This window comes from Salvia hispanica, chromosome 4 (genome assembly GCF_023119035.1).
Source record: "Salvia hispanica cultivar TCC Black 2014 chromosome 4, UniMelb_Shisp_WGS_1.0, whole genome shotgun sequence".
NCBI lineage: Eukaryota > Viridiplantae > Streptophyta > Magnoliopsida > Lamiales > Lamiaceae > Salvia > Salvia hispanica.
The window spans coordinates 21,640,395-21,650,107 of record NC_062968.1 but is presented as its reverse complement, the minus strand read 5'-3'; the positions used below and the strand labels follow the sequence as shown (position 1 = coordinate 21,650,107).

Sequence of the window (9,713 nt, the reverse complement as noted above, 5' to 3'; positions counted from 1 at the left end):
CACAAACCTTAATACCAATCCACAATTAACATGAATCAATGAGCTAAGCAGTTAAGTTGCTGATAAATAATACTATCCATATTTCTAAGTAGGAGGAGTACCATATCCAGTAGTATTTTGTTTTTAAGATTAATTGCTAACGAAAAAAGTTAATTAAGATTTAATATTGTAATAATAAATTTATTTATAAAATAAATCATGTCTACGACATTACTTTTCTTTTCGTTTTTATGTTCTTCATATCATGCCACGAAAACCATGATTGTATAATCGAATTTATAAAATTTTGTACATACAAATTAGAACGGCATAAATTAATTTTATCCTTGGCTTTGAAGTTAAAGAAAAAAATAATAATAAACCACTTTAGATTCTAAATAATTCATCATTAAATATCACATTTTATTATTTTCAAAAATGATTAGTCATAACACGTCTCATTAATTTTTAATATATTCGATAAATGAGTTTGACATCTCACTACCATTCATACTCACATAATAATAATATCTTAAAATAAGAGTTATATTCCTCAACTTTTTTAAAATCCATTCCAATTCGGGATGAATAAAGTATATAATGACCATAATTTAAATAGTGAAATTTAAGTGTTATACCGTTATTAATATTGTTTGGTAGATAAATACAACAATCTCACACAAAACTAATCTTGATATTTCTCTTATAGCCAATTCAATTGTATTAAATAATGACACAACATTTAATCAATCCAATTCTATTAAATAATCACACATAATTTAATTTTGATTACCAAACACCCCTTTTATAACCACAAATAAACAAGTTAGTGGGGCAACACATTGAAAGATAATTATATTTTGGATAGAATTAAAATAAAATGAAAATGAAAACGACATACAGTAGTGATGGGGAAGAAGATGGCCCACACTTCCAAGCTGTATTTCTTCTATGTTTGGAAAAATGGAAGCAGCTGTCCTTCCATAGTCCCCCAATTTCCCTTTCTTCCTCATTTCAATCGATTCTCTCTCCAAAAAAAAGGAAAAAAAATTTAATTCACAAAGATCATGACAACTTGTTCCAGATCATCCCTCTCCACCACCATCATCACCCTCTCCCCGATCACAATTTCAAATCCAAAACCCTCCCTTTTCCTATTCTTTAATTCATCTCTCAAACTATTGTAATTATCACTCTCTCTTTTTTTACTCGCTTCGTCGTTGATGGTTGGAATTTGATCGAGCAAAAGCAGCTTGGAAATTCCGTTGAAGATTCGCCTTTTCAGCTTTTCCCCACCATAGTCCATACCTACGCTTTCCCTGCTCTCTTGTACAGCTGATCCCGCCCCCCACCACCCCTTCTTTTTTCTCCTCTGTTTGACCCACTACTGCCGCCTCCACTTTCCGCCTCAAAATTAGGGTTTTCTTTGGGCTTCGATTTCTTTTTGCCTCGTTTAATTAATTTCCCCTCATTTAGTGTATATTCCTGTCCAGCTTGATCTTCTGTGTCGTGATCTGTTATTGTAAATTCAAAATTCAAATCTCAGAAGCCTTTATTTTCAGCATTTTGTGTATATATTGTAGAATTTAAAATTTCACGGACAAAAGATGGCTTTTCAATCGCTTTCAGCCGTAGCTAGGGTTTTTCTAAGGTTTTCCTCTTAAATTCGTACTACTTTCACTTCATTGGATCGACTTTAGTATCAATTGAATCGCCGTTTCCCCCCTTCCGTGATTAGATTTAAGAACCAAACCCTTTTTTTATTCATCCGAATCTTTCTTCTCTCTGTTAGAAGCCAAAAAAAAAGGAAGTCGCTTTAGTAATATAGGTTGATAAATTTGAGGAGGTGATCATGGCTTATCAGCAGCAGCAGCCTATGCCTGGCCCGAGCCCAAGCTCGGGGCAGGGAGGATATCAGTATATGAATTCTCCATTTGGGGATACAACCTTCACAAAGGTTTTCGTGGGAGGGTTGGCTTGGGAAACTCAGAGTGAGACAATGAGACGTTATTTCGAGCAATTTGGAGAGATTCTTGAGGCCGTGGTCATCACCGATAAAAATACTGCCCGATCCAAAGGATACGGTTTTGTGAGCACTTGTTAACTTCATTGAGGATTTTTACTTTTGATTTGTGTGAAAAATTGTATTCCTGCATTCTTATGGCTCATAAAGTTCAATTTGTTGGTGATTGCACACTCTAGTTTTTGGACTGCGGACGATTTTGTGGCCATTACTTCTTTTTAATGCTGTAAACATTTATAAGCATGAAAAAAAAATGGGATTATTGTAATTTATTGTGATTGAAGTAGAAATGTGGATGCATGAATGACTTGGGTACCAATATGGTTTTGTATGGAGGGTTTAGGTGACTTTCCGGGATCCAGAATCTGCTAGGAGAGCATGTGCAGATCCTGCACCAATTATTGATGGGAGGCGAGCTAATTGCAATTTGGCTTCACTGGGTAGACCTCGGCCAGCTATTCCGTTTGGTAATATATTTGAATTACCTTCTTAAGTGCTCTTGAGGAAATATAAATTTTTTTGCATCTTTTGTTTTATTTTCCACCTCAACCTCTTCAGTCTTCAAGTTTGGTTCTATTGTGTTCGGTAAAATAATTTCTGCAGATTTCTGACTAGAGTGAATATTTCAAGACATTAATATTACTTCTATAGACAAAACCTTCACTGGTTAATCTTTATGTTTATATATGCAATGGTTGAAATTGAACAATTGTTCTTGGTTATATGGGCATTGTATGCTAGATTATATATGCATGTCTTTATTGCTAATAGGACGCCTTAGATCTCCTGCACCTTACCTTGGAGGACAACCAGCTGCTAGAGGTGCTTATGTTGGAGGTTTTGGCTACCAGCAACCTGTTACATATGGATTTCAGCAAGGCTTGATGTACTCTCCTTATGGGTGAGGAACATCCTTTATTAGAATATTCATTTGGTGTTTTTGCTCTTGCTGTTGCCTGCCTGTTATTTGTGAACTCTTCTACTCTGGATCTGCATTTGCATAGATGGAAGTTCTGATATTTCTCATATTATGCTACCATGCGGGCACTCAAGTTGTATATGTTGCGATAGAAATGAAATATAGGGAGGGGTTGGGCGAAACTTATATAATTAGTTGTGGTTTCCTTATATAGTTTTGTTTATATATCACCATGTTTGATTAGTTAAATGTGAGTTCAGAGGCTTGTTGTTGAAGTTCTAGATGCTGTGTTTGTTGACTATTTCTTTAGTTAATCTCAGAAGTCTTCAGTTTAGTTAGTTATTGTGTTTGTAATGCTTGTTGATTTCAACTGTCATATATGCTTGTAGGGGTGGGCATTCGCCTCGGGTAAATTGGAATGCAACCCAAACCGGTCTGGTCAGGTATTATTGAAAAATTGATTATGGGTGCCTGTGCCTGATGAAAATTGGGCAAGTTGGGTATCCCTATGGCTTTGGGGGAGAGGGGAGTAATAGATTAGGCTTCTTCCAGTGGAAAGTCTTTGCACTATCCTATCACGCAGGCTAGACAAACTCATATAACTGGTCATCTTCACAAGTAATCAAACTTTGAAGTTTGTAGTCCATGCTGTTTTTATATTTGGATCCTATGTAATCGCCGTTTGCAAGAATAAAGAAGGATAGTGGACATAATGGGACAAAATGTGGGAATTAGATGAAGTGAAGGTGAAGACAGCTGATGGTTAAGAGGACAGCCTGTAGAAATAGGAAATCAAAACAAGGAGAGAAAGAAACCAAGATAGAGGAAATATAAAAACAAAGGTGGCTTTATGGTCTGATTTTGCTTTAGCAGCTACAGGTAGTGCTAGTGACATAATGAAGGGAGTATTTAAAAACCATAATTAAGGCAAAGGTTGAAGAAATCTGATACTATGTTCCTGTCCTAATCTAAAGGATCCACTTAAAATATCTGATCTGTTCCCATTCCAGTGTGTTTGTGTTGCAAAATCTATTATTCATGCATATATTGATCTGAATACAGTTACCTTCATAGGCCAGAGAGTGTAGTTTCAATTCAGAAGAATTCATGGTTATGGTCTCGATTATATTTATGTGCTGCTTAGGGATGTCATATCTAGTAATTATTGAACATATTCGGTCACTAATCCTTTTACTGGTGCAGGTATACCGCTTACAATCCTGAATATCCTTATCCTCAGGTCAACACTAGGAAACTTGAAGCTTAGTTATTTCTAGTGCTAATATTCGAGTTTTTTGACATTGGACTGGTGTTTTTGTGTAGGGAGTTTACAACCCATATGGAAACCAGCAATACCTTCACATATATGGCATGCCTGGAGCAGTGGGCACAACTATGTATCCATACAATCAGATGAGTCAGACTGTTCCCGGAAGTCATAATTACACTGCATTGCCAGGATATGCTATGCCTGGCCATCAGATAGTACAGTTTGGTGGGCCCAATGTCAATGCTATGACAACGACTTCTGTTCCAACTATTCCATCCCCATTTCCTGCTGGTAATATACTCTGTTCCTCTAGTTCAGCATTTCAGATATGCATATCTTTCATTTTCTATCTGTTCTATGTATTCACTGTGGTGACAATTCTGAAATATTCTTATTGAGGGCCTACTTCTTTCTTTTCCTCTGCGAGAGAGATTACTTTCTTGTGTGGATCTTTCAAGAGGATGAAAAAATAATTTTACTGGTTTTTGTGATCCCTGAATTTGAACAAGCACAAGGTTAGTATTTGAACTGCTAAACACCAGTAGGAATACCAGATAGTTATTATCCCCAGTGGAAATCATACATGCCTCTGTCGCTGATCAATTTTACTTTTACAAAGTGTCGAGCAGCTCCATCATATCTCTACCTGACCAAAACAGTACTGAAAAACCATTTTCTCTATCATTTCTGTGTGATTGGTTTTTTGGATGCAAGCTTCATGGCTAAAGACCATGGTGGTCTCAAGAATTTGCTAGTTTTTCCTACGAGAAGGCCCTAGCATGAAGATGGATGGCATGCATTTTAAACTGAAAAATCTTCTAGAATGGTTATGTAGCTTGAGGATTGACATAAGTGATTGTCCACATTCTGGCTGCTTTACTATTCTTTGCACACAAGAGTTTCTTCCTTTCTCTCTCTTGAACTGGTGGACCAGTTATGGTTATACTTGTTGTTCCTCAAAGTTACTGGCTGCTGTTCTGGTGACTGCTGTTTTAGTGTTGGACTGAAAGGTTATGGTGCCATATATGGTTGTAGTGCTACTGATTAGGTAGAGGGCTGTGCGAATGGTGGTGTTAGTTCTCCTATTCTCCTTTATTTGAGCTTAGAAGTATCTATCTAACACTTCCTCCGTTACATAATAGATGGCACACTTAATGGTACGGGATTTTATGAGACGCTGTATCGGATGTTAAGTGGGGAGAGAAAATAGTATATTTATATTAACGCGAGGGAGAACTTTTTTCCAAAAAAGGAAATGTTACATCTTTTGTGGGACAAACTAAAAAGGAAAGTGTGACATCTATTTTGGGATTGAGGGAGTACTAGATTCTTTGCATTTTCAAAAATAACAAAAGTTTTACTTTGCTGAAATGTTTGGAAATTAGTTTTCCTCCCTTGTGAATGATGCTCTTGTCATGGTTGGTGCCGTTTTTATTTGTAGTTCTATTCATGTATACTTATTTTCTTGAATTATCGATAATGGACCTAGCATGTTCTGGCTAGGTGATTGTATATTGTTTCATCGTCATAAAGGAAATGCATCATACCAGCATTCGTTTAATGATTTGATCTGCTTCCATGAAAGGGTTGTATTTTTTCTGCATCCTTGAACAAGCTGACCTGGTGCTAACATTTTGGTCATATCAGGTGTTGGAACACCTATTCAACAGCAGCCACAATACTTACTACCTGCACATTCACCTCAATACATGCCAGGTAGCGGTTCTGACCAGAATGCTGGGTGAGGGTTTAATCTAGGTAAGTTTTCTTGTCGACATCCACAAATTTTTCCACATGACCATCACATAATGCTACAATCCCGTGTTATTTCAAACCCAATTTCAGGTTCCCTTAGATTGCAGCAGGACTAAGAACAGCAGTACTGCCACTTCATTGGCAGGCTTCAAATCTTGCCTTGCAAATTATTCGCTTTGCATTCTAGAGGTACCCTTCCTAGTTTTCATCGCACTTTGACATCTATGTTGTTGCATGCTAGTTGTTCCCCTTCGAATTCATGCCATCCTTGAGCAAGATTGGGCTGAGTGCATATGTATTGGTGCAGGTCTTACATTGTCACGCTCACCAGAGAAGTCAATGTCGGAGTCGCTCCCAATGGTGGGGAGAGGATGGCACATCGTATAACTTGGTGTATGTTAAAGACACTTTGTGTTGTGGCAAAACAAGTCGAGTCTGGCTGGAATGGGATTTCTGGCCTAGCATGTGGAAATAATGACATTCATGTAAAAAGAAAATTTATGTAGAATCAACATATGATTCTTTTATAGTGAGTCAATCCCCAACATTTTGGGTGTGTAGATAGTCAGTCAGTCAGTCAGTCTGCATTCTCTGTATTTAATTTACTCAGCATCCATGTCCATAACCCACCACTTTTAGCTTCTTCATTGTCAAGTCTTGGATTTACTCCAGAGCTTCACTTCAAAATATGAAACAAGAAGCTCAATTGCTTTGCTTTCTTATATTTTTATTCATCTAGGTAGGGATCTATGATTGTTTTCAAAATAATTACTAGTATACTAATACAATTATTTTAGTATGTAAAACTCATTAAGTGAAAAAGCATCATTATAGCAAGATGTGTTATGACCATTGTAAATCATGAATAGATCAATGGTAAAAGTGGTTCATAGGTCTTACAATAGGAATTTGAATGTGATGGGTGATTTTATGTATATATTAACTATGATATTATTGGAATTGTGATGGACTGAATAATTCGCCATGCTGTGAGCAAAAAATCATTGAAAATTTAGAAGCTGAGACCAAAAAATCAATGTTATATCTTCTGATCTTGTGTTGCTCTGCTCTGAAATAAAATGAGATTATGTAACTCCTTTTTAACATATTTGTTCTTGAGATTTTGGTGCAGTCACAAATCAAATTACTTTAATCACATTGTAGCAACTGAAGCTAAAAGCCTAAAACCAAATGTTTCACAAAGGATTATATTTCATAGTTGAAGAAAACTCCAAATACTAAACCATTTGCTAATGCCTCTATACACACTTCAACCAAGCACAATATAATGGCAATGTTGTACCACCTTGGATGATTTATTAACTTAATCTGAATGATGAAACAGCCTGCAAAAAAAGCAATCATTATTTTGCAAGATTTGAATATTAAATGCTTTGCAAAATTATGCAAAATGTTCGTAATTGCAGCTTACCTTTTGAATCTTGGGACCAAACTTTTCTTCCTCTTCATCGACAAACTGCACAATGCAAGCAAATAGCTTAGGCTAAAGATGGAAAAATGAAGATGACACTGAATCCAAGTTATAGTATTAGCATATGACTAACCTGTCCTGTGAGAGTGTATAATCTGTTGTAAATCCCATTGCTTGCCACACCAAGAACTGAATACAAATGTCTCCCACTTTCTCCAGGATTTTTCAATGTGTACTCTATATAATACAGCCCTGTCCCATAAAACATTCTCAATTATCCCAAAAAAGACAAGTATAATCTTAGTCAGAAACCATATCTTCAAGTAGTTTGCATTGACAACCTATAATTTGCTACATAGGATCGAACTCGAAGGGAACAAGTTCATAGTTAGGCTACTCATAACACCCCCGTCTTGAAAACAACCTAATTCGTCATGATGACATATGATCGTATTCGAAGGGAATTGGTCATTACCATTGGAAGCTCTGCTATCTATAAGTTTGGCTGCAACTCCGGGAGGCCTCTGCCAGCTTCTGTCCAAACCACCAATCTGCCAAAAATACCAAACCATTCATCACATTCATTATGTTCATCACATCAAGTTGCAAGAGAACAGAAAATGGTGAAACCTACAAGAGTCTCTGCAAATTCACCGACTTTTCCAAAAGACTCCAGTCTGGTGAAGTCAGCACCGAGGCTAGTAATCGCAATGCTCACTGAAGCAAGCAATAGAAGCAAGTCCAAGAAAAACATTAGACTACAGTTGGACCAAAAGTTCCACAAAAACATCCTTCTTCAGATGCATACCATTTGAACTGGAGGCCTCCTGTGGATAGAAAGCAATCAGTGCCCTTACTCCGTCTCCTTCTCCCGTGCCTACTTGCCAATCTGCGCATACACAATTTTACTAGCAAAACAGTATCTCATCCACTGATGCAACTAAATATGATCAACCACCACGAGCATATCAGAAACTCTAAAATAGTTTTTTTTCAATCCAACAATCAGTGACCTAACCCCGTCTCCTTCTCCTTCTCCCTCTCCCGTACCTACTTGCCAATCTGTGCACACACAGCTTTACTAGCATAACAACAATTTAACAGAACCCCCTCCACTTATGAAACTAAATATGATTAATCACAAGTATATTCAGAAGCTAGAAAGTAAGTGGTTTGTTTCACTTCAACAATAAAACAAGATCAAATAACTTTCTTCCTTCCAGCTCTCATAAAAACAAAACAGCTACCACATGCTAAAACCCCCTCATTTATGGAGAAATTTAGTCAGTGTGAATTCTTTTCTACCTATTTCATAGTTTCAACACTTGAGATATACTATATCTCTAATGCTAAAATTTAGTATTTCTGCTGAATGTAGAAATCGAATCACAAAAGTAAAATTTCATCCCAAACAAAACCTCACCTTCTGGAATAGTGATCTTAAACTTGTTCACCTCATCAGTGTAAACACGAAAACCCTCCGGCAATGCTATAAAATCCAGATTATAAGATTCCGATTAAAAAATAAAATTGAAATCTTCTTCAATAAACAACACAACTACCGCTTTCAGCAGCCAATGCAGCCGTAGAAATTGCAGGAAAGGCAAACACAGAAGCCGCCGCCTGCACCAGAAGCTCTCTCCTTCGCCTCTTACATTCATCTCCAACGCTCACGCTGTCAAAAATCAGTAAAAAAAAAAAATTCAGCAAAAAAAAAAGTAAATCTAAAATTGCATGTTTGTGTATAATTTTAATGCGCGGGAAAGATGGAGAATGATTGCCATTGAGTCTGCTGATCAACCACATTGCTCTTGCAGCAGGTACTCTTGTTCTTCCTATTGTCTTCATAAAATAAAAATAAAAATAAAAATAAAATTGTCGATGAATGAAGAGATTAAGCATCGGAGTTACAGTAGAAGAGGAGTGAGAAAGAGCAGACCTTGCTGAGGGGAGTTGGAGAGAGAGAATGAGGGGTGAGAGAGAAGGGAATGAGAATGCAGAGAAGAAATAGGAGCCATTGTTGAGAAAACAAGCTGTGATGTAAATTGATTTTTGATAAGGCTGCGCCCATTAATTTCAAATAGAATAAAACAATTAATTTTTGGATTTTGCTGATGTGGCTCACAATATCTAATAGGATAATAAAATTGTTTTTATTTTATTTTAAATGTATCATTCCGAGTTTAGAGCATGAATAACGCTACTGGGCCGGGCCGCAAATATCACTCTTCCATCCATTTTCAAATCACTTCAACTTCATTCCCTCTCACTCACCATAAAATTCGAAAAATGAATCCTCGGCCGGGCTCGCACCCAGGTTTTTGGGGGCCCGTTC

The 9,713-nt window shown here is 36.8% G+C and overlaps 2 protein-coding genes across 3 annotated transcripts; one reads left to right on the top strand and one right to left on the bottom strand.

Moving 5' to 3' along the window:
- The first annotated feature begins 988 nt into the window (after positions 1 to 988).
- Positions 989 to 6,668, top strand: LOC125218319 (RNA-binding protein 38). Of its 2 annotated transcripts, XM_048119965.1 has the most exons (9): positions 989 to 2,068; positions 2,346 to 2,469; positions 2,774 to 2,903; positions 3,311 to 3,364; positions 4,125 to 4,161; positions 4,245 to 4,482; positions 5,839 to 5,949; positions 6,037 to 6,135; positions 6,254 to 6,668. In XM_048119965.1, exons 1-7 carry the CDS (start codon positions 1,832 to 1,834, stop codon positions 5,934 to 5,936), a joined length of 918 nt encoding a protein of 305 aa, XP_047975922.1. In that variant the 5' UTR covers positions 989 to 1,831; the 3' UTR covers positions 5,937 to 5,949; positions 6,037 to 6,135; positions 6,254 to 6,668. The 2 variants fall into 2 exon arrangements, with proteins under 2 accessions (XP_047975922.1, XP_047975923.1); XM_048119966.1 differs by lacking the exon at positions 3,311 to 3,364 and having other exon boundaries at positions 991 to 2,068.
- A 405-nt stretch (positions 6,669 to 7,073) lies between these two features.
- On the bottom strand, positions 7,074 to 9,433 carry LOC125218321 (psbP domain-containing protein 3, chloroplastic). The gene is made up of 10 exons (XM_048119967.1): positions 9,318 to 9,433; positions 9,160 to 9,220; positions 8,941 to 9,053; positions 8,802 to 8,867; positions 8,187 to 8,267; positions 8,013 to 8,095; positions 7,854 to 7,929; positions 7,512 to 7,630; positions 7,379 to 7,423; positions 7,074 to 7,292 (listed from the first exon to the last, which is right to left on the bottom strand). Exons 1-10 carry the CDS (start codon positions 9,394 to 9,396, stop codon positions 7,266 to 7,268), a joined length of 750 nt encoding a protein of 249 aa, XP_047975924.1. The 5' UTR covers positions 9,397 to 9,433; the 3' UTR covers positions 7,074 to 7,265.
- Between the last annotated feature and the right edge of the window lie 280 nt (positions 9,434 to 9,713).

Excerpts from the sequence above, each read along its gene's own strand:
- LOC125218319 (XM_048119965.1), top strand. The coding sequence starts at position 1,832 with ATGGCTTATCAGCAGCAGCAGCCTATGCCTGGCCCGAGCCCAAGCTCG. Across the intron at positions 2,904-3,310 it reads TTGATGTACTCTCCTTATGG|GGGTGGGCATTCGCCTCGGG; the intron begins GTGAGGAACATC and ends ATATGCTTGTAG. Across the intron at positions 4,483-5,838 it reads TCCATCCCCATTTCCTGCTG|GTGTTGGAACACCTATTCAA; the intron begins GTAATATACTCT and ends TGGTCATATCAG.
- LOC125218321 (XM_048119967.1), bottom strand. The coding sequence starts at position 9,396 with ATGGCTCCTATTTCTTCTCTGCATTCTCATTCCCTTCTCTCTCACCCC. Across the intron at positions 9,221-9,317 it reads CTCCAACTCCCCTCAGCAAG|ACAATAGGAAGAACAAGAGT; the intron begins GTCTGCTCTTTC and ends TATTTTATGAAG. Across the intron at positions 8,868-8,940 it reads TGCATTGGCTGCTGAAAGCG|CATTGCCGGAGGGTTTTCGT; the intron begins GTAGTTGTGTTG and ends TGGATTTTATAG.